General features: G+C 36.8%; 1 protein-coding gene across 1 annotated transcript in view; it reads left to right on the top strand.

Annotated features, from left to right (window-relative positions):
- Positions 1 to 15,979, top strand: part of RNF13 (ring finger protein 13) — a 117,075-nt gene that overhangs the window by 41,386 nt on the left and 59,710 nt on the right. The window contains exon 4 of the mRNA XM_044670848.1: positions 7,139 to 7,264. Coding sequence (XP_044526783.1) covers positions 7,139 to 7,264 — 126 coding nt within the window. The remainder of the gene's footprint in view (positions 1 to 7,138; positions 7,265 to 15,979) is intronic.

A 15,979-nucleotide genomic window follows, 5' to 3' on the forward strand; every position in this document is an offset into this window, starting at 1 on the left:
AGAGAGAGAGAGAGAGAGAGAGAGAGAGAGAGAGAGAGAGTTACTCTTGCTTGGTCTGAAGGTCTGAAACAGGCAGGGCTTCAAAGGCCCCAAAAAGGGGGACACAGAGATTAATTAAACAAGACTTCTAGCCATGAGGCCTCTTCCAACACAGGAGGCCTCTTCAGCAGCTAGTGCCTCCAGAAAAGCCAAAGAGAGTCAGCCTTTCAATCACCTATAAGACAATCCAAAAGAAGTAGTCTGAGGTCTCAAACCCGAGCTCCTCCAAGGCCAAATTCAAAGGGCAAAAATCCCCCCTTCACAGAAAGTTACCATCATTTTTAAAAGATAGTTTGTTGTCTCACTTCCTACGTCCACCCTCCAATTCTACATGGACAAATGGCAGCTTCAACCTTGCTTCAGACTGCCAGGGGGCAGTCAGTTGTGTTTGATTTGTCACTCACTAGCACACATGGGTTATAGACCTCCCCCCTTGCCACTTAATTCTAAGTGGGGTGGGGTGTTTACCTTCCTGATAGCTAAAGTCTAAAGAATAAATAGGGGAGAGCTAATTCCATCTTAACAAGAGTAATGTTTAAGTATCACCTGTCACTATACTCTTCCTCCCTTTCTATTATATTTATATTCGTCTTCCATGCCCCTTCCCCACCCCACCCCTGCTTCTTTATGTGATATTTTTTACCCCATTTTACTTCTCTTTTCCCGTTTTTCTTAGTTTTATCCTCTTTTTCACTCCTAGTTTTAATATTTTTTTTACTTATCATCCTAAACAGCTTACTACCACAACCTTTATGTATACTTCTTCTAACTAGCAATTTTTAAGAGTTACAGATATCTTCTTTTCATATAGGAATATAAACCATTTGACCTTATTGAAGCCCTTATGATTTTTCTCTTCCTTATTTACCTTTTTATGCTTCTCTTGAATTTTGTATTTGGCCATCAGTTTTTTTGTTTAAGTCTGATCTTTTCTTCAGGAATGCTTGGATATTTTCTATTTTATTAAATGACCATACTTTCCCCTGAAAGAATATATTCAGTTTTGTTGGGTAGTTAATTTTTGGTTGTAAACTCACTTCCCTTGCTTTCTGGAATATCATATTCTAAGCTTTCTGTGGAAGCTGCTAGATCCTGTGTCATCATGACTGGGGCTCCATGTTATTTGAATTGTTTCTTTCTAGCTGCTTTTGTAGTATTTTCTCCTTGGCCTGGGAGCTCTTGAACTTGGCTATAACATTCCTGGGAGTTGTAATTTGGGGATTCTTTCAATTTCTATTTTACTCTCTTATTGAAGAATATCAGGGCAGTTTTCTTGGATAATTTCCTGTAGCATAATTTCTAGGAATTTTTTTTGGGGGGGGTGTGGGGAGGGTTATGACTTTTGGGTAGTCCAATAATTCTTAAATTTTCTCACCTGGATCTATTTTCCAGGTTATTTTTTTTCCATGAGGTATTTCATATTTTCTTTTATTTTTTCATTTTTTCATTTTTTAAAAATTTTTTATTTTAAACCTTTAACTTCTGTGTATTGACTTATAGGTGGAAGAGTGGTAAGGGTAGGCAATGGGGGTCAAGTGACTTGCCCAGGGTCACACAGCTGGGAAGTGTCTGAGACCAGATTTGAACCTAGGACCTCCCGTCTCTAGGCCTGGCTCTCAATCCACTGAGCTACCCAGCTGCCCCCGTATTTTTTCATTTTTTAAATTTTGTTTTGATTATCAATTATTGTTGATTATTGTTTCTTGATGTCTCATGAAGTCATTAGCTTCTAATTGCCCAATTCTAATTTTTAAAGACCCTTTTCCAATTTGTCCATACTTTTCAGGACATTCTTTTATCCTTTGACTTTTTTGCCTCATTTTCCAGTTGGTCAATTCTGGCTTTAAGACACTATTTTTTTTTTTGTTTTAATTCATGTTCCTCTATTACCAGATGACCTGTTTTGCTTTTTAAGCTGTTATTTTCCTTTTCCTATTTTTCTTCAACCTGTCTTATTTGATTTTTAAATTCTTTTTTGAGCTCTTCCAGTGTCTGAGTCCAATTCTCTGGATTTTTCGAGGTTTTGCTTAAAGTTCTTTGTATCCCGTCAACTTCTGTTGGTTCTTTTCTTTGTTCTTTATCCCTTTAGAAGCTTTCAGTTGATGTCTCCTTTTTTTGTTTTGCTCATCCTCTCCCCCATTCCAAAACTCTTTTTGTTGCTTTATTGAAACAGGGTATTTGAGATATTTTGCCCTGGAGGGAATCGTCTGTCTTCGTTTCTCCTCTGCTGGTATACTGGATTATACCAGTTCAGCTGACCTGCTGAGCTAATCTGCCCTTAGCCCAAATCTTCACCGATGCCTGATGTTGTGGAGGCCAAGGTGCCTAGCCAGTTAGCCCCCACAAGTTCCTCTCCATCAGCTGCTTTTAGAGCTTAGACCTCTTATCGTGGATCTGAGGTGCTCTGTCGTGGTTGCAACCCCCGCCTGTGAATACCACAGTCAGCCCTCATCTGATTGCAGATCTCAGGGCACTAGGTGGGGAAGGCGTGTCCAGTCTCTCCCTTATACCATGGAAATTGATTCTCTCTCTCTTCCTTTCAAGTTATATTCAGCAGGATAGTCCTGTGGCTCCATTTTGTTGTTGGGTTTGGATTTCTGTCTTTTTAAAAGTGCTTTTTAAAGATTAGTATGGAAGGATAGTCAGAGAGCTTTCAGCTTTTGTTGCTGGTAAGACTGCATCTTGATTCTACCCCTCTCTAAGTTGATTCTATGTAGATTGGTAAGAAGAAGATCTCTTCATCAGAGACAAGGATAAAGAAAAATGACATCTCAGTGAGATCAGGAAGAGGGAAGAAGAGGAATCTCTGACTGAATGGCTTTAGTTTTTGCCATCTAATACTAATGAAACTAGTGAAATGGTCATCCATTTGCTTTGGAAAATCAGGTTTGGATGTATTGGAGAGGGAAAGGGAAGGGCAGGATGCAGAGAGACCACTAAGAGACTTTGGAATAGTCTAGGCTATAAGTGATGAGGTCTTAAATTAGGTAACTAGGGCATGTATGGAGAGAAGGGGATGAAGACAAAGATGATTAATTGGGAATTCAGAACATCCAATTTATGTCTGTGGAGACGATGAGTGAAAGTAAAGAGATTTGTGAAGCTGAGTAATTAGAGAAGAATGGGGACACCCTTGACAGAAATTGAGAAATTAGAAGAGGGGATGGGTTTGTTTCTAGAAAGATGAATTTTGTTTTGGCTGTATTAAGGAGAGAAGATTCCTATGAAACTTCCAGATGGATATTTCTAGCATGCTTTTGAAGATGTGATACTTGGTCAGGTGACAGATAATAACTATGTATGTATATTCTTTTCCTATGTTGTAGCGGTTTTCTGTGGTATCTTGTTTGGTAGGTAGATATATGTAGGCAATTTTCTTCTTTCTCCATCCTTTTTTTGGTACAAACCTTTTAGATTTTCAAGCCTCCAGGGAAATATGTTTTTACCACCCCATTTTAAGAGTATCTCTAAACTATATCCAAGATCTTTCCCATGTTTTATAATGTGAACCAGAAATACAAGATATATTTTCACTATCTTCTTAACTACTTCTCTTCTTTGTAATGCTTGCCTTCATTCAGCAGCACTTGATGAAACACCACCCACGCTCCTAACATCTTCAGTTTCTTGTCCAGTCTTTGTAAGCGTTAGCAGATCTTTCTGGAATTCCTAAAACAATGCAAAGCCATAACATATAAAAATAAAAAATATATCATGTTCATTATAAGTTTTGGCATTGTGTGTTTTATGTTTTCATTTGGTGATTCATTTATATATTATATAATTCAGCTAGAATATTTTTAATTTATTTAAAATTTTTTTGTTTTTGTCATGTAAAATGCACTTCCATATTGGTCATTATAAGAGCAAATCCATACGTAATCAAAACCACAAAATAAAATCATTAATACACTAATGTGAAAGATGACTCCAATAGTTCTTTTTCTGGAGCTAGAGAACATTCCCTGTCATAGGTCTTTTGGGATTGTCTCAGGTCATTGCATTGTTGAGAGATAACTAGAGTATTTGATTAATAAGTATGTCCTAATAATAACCAAACCTTGAAATGAAAAAAGGTTTACTATATTTTGTTAATTTAATAAATTGCTTTTTAATACATAGGGACTTCATAGTAGCTTGAAGGAATTCATGTTGCTGTCATAGGGTGGAAAGAAGGCCACTTACAGACTCAGAATAATTTGTGTTTGAATCATGGCCATGAGTTGTCTTTGTCTCCTTGGTCACATACCTTTGTAGATTCCTGTGAAGGGAGTGATAAGATAGGTAGATCTGAGATGTTTCAATTTAAAAAGCAATAAACTCAGAAAGCTATTTAAGCAATTATTTCTACTTATCTTTCTTGTCTGCTAATTATGGAATGCTTTTTTTTTTTTTTAACTGAATTTATCCTTATCCTAATACTTGATTCTCTATTACCAAATCCAAATCCTTAGACTAAGGATTATTATTATTAGTTGTTTTTTTTTTTCTTTTTACTTATGTCCTACTGACTGCTATGGTAAGGTATGAAGGATTCAAGGGTAAAGGATAATAGATTTGTTAAGCATTATGGTCATGTCTATGATATAGGAGAGACCAGAGAAAATTGAGACCAGGCAGGGTTGGAAAATTGGTAAGTTGACAGGTGTGAAGTAGAGAGAGAACTGTAAGGATAGAGGTTATCATTTGATAAGGTTATGCATTTTAGAATACACAGGATGCTGGTAATGTATCAGACATTAACACTTTACATGCAAAAAAACCCATTCTTTGAGGCTGCTTTTAAAGAAGTTTAGTGTCTAGGATTGGAAGACTCATGATGTTACTATCCTTTGTTCTCAGACCAGATTCAGGGCATTGTGCTTAGTTATGTGCACCAGTTTGGGAAGGACATTTGATAAGTTGGAGGCTCCCAGCAGAGCACAGCCAGGATGGTGAAAGGCCTCTAGATAAGTTCATAGGGAAATCCTTTTGAAAGAACCAGGGATGTTTAGCTTGAGAAGAGCAAACTTGGGCAAGTTGGGGTGTATAAGAGCTTACTGTGAGGTATTTGAAAGGCTCTTAGGGAAGAGAGTTGTCTTATTTGGTCCCAGAAGGGATAATCAGGAACTGTGGCTGGAAAGTGTGAAGAGCCACATTTAGGGTTGCTGTTGGGAAAGATACAGTGACTGAACTAGTCAGAAATGGGACAGATGCTTCTGAGTCAGGGTTGGGCGGGTTCTCTACTTCTGACATTTCTGAGCAAAAGCTGGATGACCACTTGTTGGGCATTTGTAGAGTGGGTTCTTTTCCAGGTATGTTTGCACTAAATGGTCTCAGAGTAGTCTAACAGTAGCACTTGGGTTTTGGAATTCTGATTGTTCTTCCCTACTCTCTATTGCCTTCTCCAAATACTTCACCCTTTGAGACTCAGCACCAAGTTTTTGAAACTATATAAATGTTAGAACCATGTTAGCTGTTTTTGAAAATAAAGCACATTAATTTACTTGATTTTATGAGATTCATATCTGAGAATATTAAATGTGGTGGTTAACTTTACCATACCATTTTCTTCAGTAATTTAAAAAAGATTATTCTGTTTATGTATTTTAAAATTTACTTAGACGATTTTATGGACTCCTCGAATAGCTAATAGACCCATTTAAATTTCTTTGGTCTTAGCATACATATGCAGTAATTTTCATGGCCTTTTCCAATATGCAAGAAAAAGGTATTAGTTGTTAATTAAGTAAGAAAGGAGGCAGTGTGGTAGTATTCCTGTTAGTGTTGCATCTGGTATGATAAAATCTTGGTTCAGATTCTGCTTCTTCCCTTTATTAATTATATGAAAGTCATTTAACCATTCTAATCCTCAAGTTTTCTTCATCTTTATGTAATGGAGATAATAACACTTACAATACCTACCTAATAAAGTTTTTTTGAGGTTTAGTTGAAGAAGTCCTGTAAAGTACTTCACAAAGTTTAAAGTGCCATATAATTGTAGGTTACTATTTTAAAAAATCAGATGTATTTTCTTGTCTTCTTATTTATTTCTTTGTTAAAAATAAAGAAATTTCTGGGCTTTAATTTTGTGCTGAAGATTCAAACTTTAATTGTGGTAAATTACAGCTGGAGGTGACCTCCTTTAGATGTTTAATAGTGTGTTTTATTGTTTTTTGACAACTAAGTAGCATAAGTCATTAACATGATAGAAGGTACATAGGATGTTAAGAAACATGCAATAGTGTTTGGGAACAAGGGTTTAAATATTTGATACAAAGTCCCAAGTTCAATACCAGGTTAACTATCATACTACTTATGTATATCATGACCTTTCTTGGACATAATACTCTGGGGAGCCTATAGTTGCCATAAATCTTCAAAGAATCAAGCAATATTTGGATAAGCCAAGGTTTTTTTAATATGATCTCATCAGAACAGCTGTATACTCACCATTTCATATGAACCCAGTTCCTTCTGCATGGGTTTCAGCTTCCCTAAATATTTATATACACCTGAAGTTTTTATTCCTCCAATAGAAGCTCTTAATATATTTAGGTGCTATAATATTCTGTTAAAAATATGAGTCTGGCAGCCAGACTCATATTTTTAATCAATTCTAATATACCATATTGCATCATTTCTAATATGATGGCTAATATTCTGTTATTATTATTGATATCTTAGAGTGTTAACTGAGTCTAATGCTTTTTTTGATATGGCTGATTTTAAATTTTATTTAAAAATTTTTTTCCATGGTTACATGATTCTTGTTGTCTCCCTCCCCTTTTCCCTCCCTGCTCCCAGAGTTGATAAGCAGTTTTACTGGGTTATATTCAAATCCAATTTCCATATTATTTATTTTTGTAATAGAATAATCTTTTAAAAGAAAACCCTAAATCATGTACCCATATAAACAAGTGATAAATCTTATGTTTTCTTCTGGATTTCTAAGTCTAATGCTTTCTAAAAATTATAGTTTCTTGTCTAAAGGATTATATGTGTTCACTTGGTTTATGATCAATAATATAAAAGCAATATAAAAAATTTCGTTTTGGAATAGAAGGATAGTTTTAAGGTATAGTTATTAAACAACTCATCACATCTTTCTTTGTTTCAGGGATTTCTGATAAACTCAAAACCAGAGAATGCCTGTGAACCCATAGCACCTCCACCACTGAAAGACAACTCCTCTAGTGCCTTCATTGTGTTAATTAGAAGACTTGATTGTAATTTTGACATTAAGGTACTTATTTAACTTTTTTGTCTTTTTAAAAGAACTTTAGGTTATTGTTCGTGTCAACTTAAGACTCTTGTCTTGTCTTAAGTAGACCTAGGAACAACCTCCAACTCTTAGTTGTAACTTTTGAATTTTACATGGGAGCAAGGGCAAATAATATGTGTGATTTCTTCCTCATTTTTGTTTGTTTGATCAAAGACTTCTGTAGTAGGTAGACTGGCTCTATCCTCTATGCCATTTTGATTGGCCTTGAATTGGTCAGGCTTCCAGTGCTGTTTTTTAGCGTGACTTCAGGTTGTAAAATGAAGTGTAACAAGAGTCTCTTCTTTCCACATGAATATGGTTGTGAAGTTATCATTGCTTTATAAGACAAGGATGGTGCCATTTCAACATAGTCCTCTCTTCCCCTGGACTAGTTCAATGCCAAAAAACTTTACAAAATGTTATGATGAACTTTTATTTTACATGTCTTCAAAGAGGAGATTCAGATATTTGCCTTATAAAAGCCACAGACACCTTCCTTTTAAAATTGTATTGATCTGGTTCAGGAAAAGTGTTAGGGGTAATAACTAGTTAGTTTGGCTTATATGAAATTGCCTTCAGGTCTACTACTTCTTTTTCATTATTGATATAAAGCAGTAATGTGTAAAAACAAAATATATATATATTCCTGGCACATCTATGTCTTTGAAGCTTAAAAGGAAAACTTTTAACTTATTGACTAAATCCTGCATAACTATGAATGCAGGTTTGCATACATGTAAGTATTTAATAGATAGAACAGTCTTTCAAAAATTTCCCATGGCCTATCATTATTTCACTTCTATTATACAAATAGTTTCATCATAGCTATATATGTATCTTTGTTTTCAGTATATAAAACATGGCAGAAATGATATCTACTCTTAGCTGTTTTCAGAAATACAATGATCTAAGAGAGTTCTGAAGGACTTATAATGAAAAATGCTGTCCATCTCCAGAGAAAGAATGGAGTCTGAATGCAGATCAAGGCATGTTTTTTTAAACTTTAATTTTGGGTTTGTGTTTTCTTTCACAATATGACTGATATAGAAATATGTTTTTCATTACTACCGTAGGATTGTAATTTTGATCAGTAAATGAGGTTAGGGAACTTCAGTTCTTTACTTGAATATTCCTCCCATGCACAGAGAGCAAGATGGCTCCTCTCTGCTCTGAGACTCTTAGAATTACAATCTGACTGCTAGTTTTTATCGACAACAGGTTCATTATAGATGATAATTGGGATTAGGCAAGTATGGAGGGCTAGGAATGTCTCTGTGCTAATAATTATATACCTGAACCAGTACCCTACTGACCTTGTAAAAAGTCTCTTCGATCTCCAACAGAGTTAGAGCTACGCTATCTCCCTCTGTCTAAATTTCACATCTTTCCTGTCTATCTGTCCTAGTCTGAGCCCTCCAAATAGTCTGTTGGTGAAAGTTCAGAGCTAGCTTCTGGATCAGGAAGCTGGTGCCAGAAGCGACCTAGACACCACAGTCTGTAGGTTGAGCCACTGAGGTCACTAAGAAGTCCAGGTCAATTCCACTGGTAGTTTCTTCTTGGGAGTTCAATTGATGTAAATGCAATGTCTGGGATCAATCAAGTACAACACGAACCAAAGTAGACAATTTGGGTAGATCTCACACTGGATTAGGAGAGAGCTCAGTTCAGAAGATGTGTATTTCTTCACAATCCCCTCACTCTCCCTTCAACTGCCAGTCCAGCACCACAGAACCTTCATTGAGAATTCAGAGCTTCCCTCTTACACATTCCTGTTTTCTGCATCTAGCACACTTCTGTATTCATTCCTCTGGCCCTTCACAATTTACCCAGATTTTTCCCTTTCACTACACATGGTATAACCTATATCAAATAGCTTGCCTTTTTAAGGAGAGTGTTAAGATTAGAAATGATAAAGACTGACATAATAAGAGAAATTAGTAGTTTAATTAAAGCCATGGCCATGTTGATAAAATATATATATGACCTTGCCTATCTTTTAATTTTACCGCCAGAGCCATCTTGTCCCTCTGGTACGCCAGCCAGCCACTCTGCAAAACCCAGAAAGAGCTTTCTCTAGGCCCACCTCCGAATTTAAATTTCCCCATACGTGGGGACGCTGGACGTCCCCATGCCTTAAACCAGAAACCGGAAACCCATAGGGATCATGGGAAATGTAGTCTCAAAGTCCCCACGTGTCCAGAGGGAGTCTGCTAGACACTTCCAAATAGCACTTCCCTGAATTCAAAACAAACAAGAGGATGGGGAGGGAGAGAATTTGGAACTCAATTAAAAACAAAAACAGTTTTTAAAATTTATTTTTATATGCATTTAGGGAAAAATAAATTTTTTTAAAGGAATAATGTCTATGGGGGCAGCTGGGGTAGCTCAGTGGATTGAGAGCCAGGCCTAGAGACAGGAGGTCCTAGGTTCAAATCTGGTCTCAGACACTTCCCAGCTGTGTGACCATGGGCAAGTCACTTGACCCCCATTGCCTACCCTTGCCACTCTTCCACCTATAAGTCAATACACAGAAGTTAAGGGTTTAAAATAAAAAAAAATTAAAATTAAAAATTAAAGGAATAATGTCTACAGAATTGTCATGTTGAATGAACTATTTATTGTCAAGTGCTTCTAGCCCAGTGCTTATCATAGCCATCATCTTGGAAAGCAATCCTTATGAAGAAGCAACCTGGCAACTGCTCCAGTAGATGCTCTGGGCACAGCTCCTAAAGACCCAGAAAATAAAGTTCTTGTCATCCAAGTCCTTGTCACTATCATAGGGTTTATCACCAGATAGCAATATGACCTTACCAAGAGAAATTGCCTGAAAGAAAAGGCATTGTTATCAGCTTTGTCACTGCACCCTAAGAACCATAGACTTTTCCATTGACTCACACTTGAAACTTCCCATATGGGTTGTCTTCCTCATTAGAATATATGTTCCTTGAGAGCAGGGACTGCTTTACTTCTCTTTGTATCCTTAGCACTGAGCACAGTGCTGTGCACTTAGTCAGCACTTAACAAAATTTTTTCCATTTATTTATATATTCATTCATCAAAGAAGTATATGATCAAAAAAGATAATTAATCATGTGTCAGAATCAAAATATAACTGTTGAATGACCTATATATTACATTAGTGTCCCTAGATCCTAAAGTGATTTGGAGGAAAGGTGATAAGATGTTGGGTGAATTCCTTGTGGCAAGTTTATGGGAGAATATAGATAAAAGAATGAGCGGGCAATGGACAAGGTGGATCCACATTACTTGAAATAGTATTCACATCAATTAAGTTATAGAACCATTTCATAGAATTAAGAGCAAGGCATTATGCTAGCTGCCAAAGTCCTATTTTCCAGAAGCTTATATTCAACTTACGGGATAGAAGATTATTTGTCAGTCTGCTGACTGAGGTGAAGCATTCTCTTATTTGGAACATTCTTTCATAAGGTTGTTTATAAGTTCATTTGAAAACTATTGGCTTATATCCTTTTATCATTTATCTATTTGTAGTCAGTAAGCATTTCTTAAGAACATACTATGTACCAGGTGCTGTTCTAAGTATGAGGGGTACAAAAGAAGGCAAAAGATAGTTCCTGCCCTTAAGGGGGAAGACAACATGCAAACAAATATGTACAAATAAGCTAGATATGGGATAAGTGGGGAATAGCAGGAGGAAGGCAGGAATTGAGAGGAACTGGGAAAGACTCCCTCTAGAAGGTGATATTTCAGCTGGGATTAGAAGCCAAGAAAACTGAGAGGCATAGATGAAGAAGGAGAGAATTCCAGGGATGGGGGACAGCAGGGAGAATAACTAGAGCCGAGCTCTACAGGAACTGTGTGAAGAACAAGAGGCCAGTCAGTGTTACTCAATCAAAGTGCAGGTGAAGTGTACTAAGATGTAAGAAGACTGGAAGCAGAGGAGACAGATTGTGAAGGCCACTGATCACTAGTCAGTTTTGTATTTAATCTTAAAGTTCTAGAGTGGAAGTGAAATGGTCAGATTTGTATTTTAGGAAAATTACTTTGGCTGAATGGAAGATGGGCTGAATTCAGAGACTTGTGTCAGACAGACCTACCAGGTATAGGTTATTGCAGTAGTCTAGGCATGGGGAGATGGTTCTCATTTTTGTGCAACGAGAGGGAAGGGTTTGAACCCAGTTGAAAATAATTCCAAACTGAGGCTATAAGTTACAGAGAATCTACTAAACTAACACTGGTACAGACTTTCCTTATTCAAGAATTCTTTAATATTAATGAATTAGTAGGCCCAGACCCAGATCAAAGACATACGTAGGTTTGATGTAGACAAGAAGGTAAACTGTCTATATCTGAGAGTAGAGTGAAGGAAAAGATATTTGGAAAAGATATGAATCTCTGTGCTAATAGGATAGAGAGAAGGCCTGGACCTGTGATTTTATTGGTACAGGGAACTTTGTGGATGAAGATATCTAATAGAGATGTGAGACTGGAGAATGACAGCTCAATAGGCATGCCTGAGAATTATCTGCATAGACATGACAATTGAAACCATGTCACCTGATCATAATCACCAAGTGAAAAAGTATAGGAGAAGATGGCCCAGAACAGTCTTGGAAAATATCTTGCCCAGGGTTAGTATGTAGATAAAGATCTGGCAAAGGAGATGGAGAAAGGGCTGTCATATAAGTAAAAAGAGAGCCAGGAGAGAGTAGTATTAGGAAAACCTAGAGAGAAGAATGTAATAAGGAGAAAGAGGGTGCTATAGAAATGTCCAGGATGAATAAGGTGTAAGAAAAGGCCATTTGATGATTAGTAACTTTGGAGAATTTCATTTGAATGATGAAGTTAGGAGCCTGACAATAAAGAGTCAGAAGAGAAAGTGAGAGGAAAGGAAATGGATAACACCTATTGTTGACTGGCTTATTAAGGAATTTAACTACAGAAGAGAGAGAAACATAGATTAGTAACTGGTTGGAGGACAGGAACAAGAGAGTTTTGAAGATAGGGGAGATGTGAATATGTTTGTAGGTAGTAGAGATAGGGAACTGTTGAATATTAGTGAGAGTAAGAATGATAGCATGGGCAGTCTGCTGGGGACTAGAGAATGGAATGATATTACTTCTGTATATAGAGTACTTTTGGCCAAAAAAAAAAAAAAGGACCGCCTCTCAATGCCAAATGGTGAAGGAGGAGAGAGTGGCAAAACTTTGTTGGAACTTTTTTCTAGTATCAAGTTGTAGAAAGAGCACTGGATTTGGAGCCAGAAGGGTTAGATTTGTTTCATATGTGCCATTTAATGTTTGTAAGACCCCGAAATCACCATTGCTTTTATGTGCCAGTTTTCTCACCTATAAGACGGATGAGACCATCTCTAAGATTTGTGATTCTGTTATGGTTCTTTAAAAAATGAGAGAGGTTCATCATCTAAAATTTCTTTCAACCATTTGTGTTGATGTTTCTGTGGTGGATTCTTTTTGTCTATGTTAAAGTGATCCTTCTTATCTTTCTCCAATATTTCTTCCTTCCCATTGATCTGAAATAAAAAGGCAGGTCTCCTTGCTAACACCAAACCTCTACATGTGTCTTTGATCTGAGTTTGGGCCTATGATTTTACTGATACCAACAACTCTTGAATAAGGAAATTCTGTACCAATGTTAGTTTAGCAGCTTTTCTGCAATTTATAGACTTAGTTTTAGAATTATTTTTAAAGGGGGCAGCTAGGTAGCTCAGTGTATTGAGAGGCCCAGAGACAGGAGGTCCTAGGTTCAAATGTGGCCTCAGACACTTCTTAGCTGTGTGACCTTGGGCAAGTCACTTAACTCCCATTGCTTAGCCCTTACCACTCTTCTGCCTTAGAACCAATACACAATATTGATACCAAGATGGAAGATAAGGGTTTAAAAAACAAACAAAAAACAACAAAAAAACCCTCTTTGAGTTACATCCCACCCACTCACCCCCATTCCTCTACAAGTTATCTTACTTTGTCTTCTCTTTAATTCTGTTACTTCTCTCTGATACCATATGTTTGGCAAAGTTACATTTTATGAACTTAAAATCTTTCACATGCTTATAAAAAGATTTAGATTTTATTTCTGCCCTCTGAATTCTTAAAAATACCAGCTGCTGCTTGGTTAAAAATGTAAGTTAATTTAACTGACACATGTAATATGGTTCATAAATGTAGATGGGTTTTCCTTGTTTATATTCCATATGTCTGTTGGTCCATATGTTAATGTAATTGATTCTTTTTAGGATTGTTGAAGCTTTCTCACTTTTTGGAATTTGGAAAACATTTTAATATTTGTTAATATTTGCTTTGAAACTACTGAATATTTTCCTATTTTGGTAGCTTCATGCATGAAACATTTTCTATTTTTGAAAGAAATTATTTTAAGAGAATTTATTCAATAAATGTGTTAATAGCAATACCTGGCCTTTTCCCCATTTTTATGGTTATTTTTTCCCCCTTTTACCTTATCTGTCTATTGAGGTTCTTCTCTGGTACTTGGGGTAGACCCAGCTGCCTTTGTTTCCCATTGTGTGTCTGTTGAGGAAGTAGCCCTGCTGGCTCTCTAGGAAGGCTTATAGTTGTTTTGTCCAGCTAGATTCAGCTACCAGTTCCCCTGTTTTATCATGGGCTGGGCTAGTCCGTGCTCTGCTGCTTCTCTGCTCCTGCCAACTGACTTGCACTGAGCAGATCTCCTGCTCCTGGGCTCTGCTGTCTCAGGCACTGCTGCCTTATGGGAGTGAGTAGTTTCTTGCAGTTCATCTGGTCCCCCACTCTGTTCCCTTCTTCCATCAGGTGCTCTACTGTGTGTGAAAAATGTTTTGTAATTGTGTTCATATAATTCCTGCATTTGCCTTGGCAAACAGATTCCCAGGTTTTTTATATTGTTTAGAGTGATTTTAAATAGAATTTCTCTTTCTGACTATTGCTGCCCGATTTGTTGGTAATATATAGGGATGCTGATGATGTATGCTCCTTGCCTTTAATTTTTAAATTTTTAAAATTTTTATTTTGAATATTTTCCTATAGTTACATGTTTCATATTCTTTCCCTCTCTCCCATATCCCCCCTAACTCCCCTTAGCCGAAGCACAATTCCACTGGGTTTTACATGTATCATTGATTAAGACCTAATTCCATATTATTGGTAGTCAGACTAGAGTTATCATTTAGTGTTTACATCCCCAATAATATCCCCATCAGTTCATGTGTTCAAGCAGCTGTTTTTCTTCTGTTATTTCTCCTCCCACAGTTCTTCCTCTCAATGTGACTAGTTAGTTTTCTTTCTCATAAATCCCTCAGCATTGCTCTGGATTCTTACATTGCTGCTAATAGAGAAGTCCATTACATTCTATTTTACCACAGTGTATCAGTCTCTGTGTACAACGTTCTCTTGGTTCTGTTCCTTTCACTCTACTTCAATTCCTGGAGGTCATTCCAGTTCACATGGAATTCCCCCAGTTCATTATTCCTTTGAGCGCAATAGTATTCCATCACCAACAGATACCATAATTTGTTCAGCCATTCCCCGATCAAAGGACATTCTCTCATTTTCTAATTTTTTGCCACCACAAAGAGCGCAGCTATAAATATTTTTGTATAAGTCTTTTTCCTTATTATCTCTTTGGGGTATAAACCCAGCAGTGGTATGGCTGGATCAAAAGGCAGATAGTCTTTTAGAACCCTTTGTTCATAGTTCCAAATTGCCATCTAGAATGGTTGGATCAAATTTACAACTCCACCAGAAATGCATTAACGTCCCAATTTTGCCACATCCCCTCCAACATTCATTACTCTTCCCTGCTGTCATTTTAGCCAATCTGCTAGATGTGAGGTGATAACTCAGGGTTGTTTTGATTTGCATTTCTTTAATTATTAGAGATTTAGAACACTTTCTCATGTACTTATTGATAGTTTTGATTTCTTTATCAGAAAATTGCCTATTCATGTCCCTTGCGCATTTATCGACTGGGGGATCCTTGCCTTTTTAAAACAAATATTAGCACTGAAATTGATCTTATCTTCATGGTGGTCTTTTGATTGTGTTTATTTTAAGAACTTCACTGAGAGATTATCAAGATTCATGTGAAGTAGTTTCTTATTGATTGGACATGTGATAAAAACCAACTATATTTGCCTCTCAAAGGCAGACCTCTGAGCCATATTTTAATTTCATTGTTTATTTGTGTCTTTATTGTATTATTGGTCATCCTCATAATCTATTACTTATCTTTGACCATGCTCAAAAGGAGGTCAGAGTGATTACTGATGGACAGGTTACTCAGATAACCAAGTTTTGGGACATTCTGTGACTTTGACCTTTATGGGGATTGTGAAAAAATGAAGAAAGATAAAGCAAGGTAGAAGTTAACTTCAGAGAGAATCCATGTGCTGTACAACCCAAAGAGGTAGGAGCAGAGAGCCAGTGATACACTCTGCTCTGGATGCTCTTTTCCCTAAAATATCAAGATTTAATTTGTGAGTTGCTGACATTGAGGAGTTCACAAGACTTCCAGGGGCCTTTGGGCATGTTGGTAAAGTTGTTCTGATGTAGGGGTATGGGAGGGGAAATGGAGAAGACTTTGTTTCTTTCAGCTGCCCACTAAAGGGAGACTTGGGATTGTTGGAAGCAAAAGGAGGAGACTGACTTGTGCTTTTTATGGTACCAGACAAAAATGGATGGTGTTTACAATTTTTGCTTTGAC

The sequence above is a fragment of the Gracilinanus agilis genome, chromosome 3, assembly GCF_016433145.1.
Source record: "Gracilinanus agilis isolate LMUSP501 chromosome 3, AgileGrace, whole genome shotgun sequence".
NCBI classification, from domain to species: Eukaryota; Metazoa; Chordata; class Mammalia; order Didelphimorphia; family Didelphidae; genus Gracilinanus; species Gracilinanus agilis.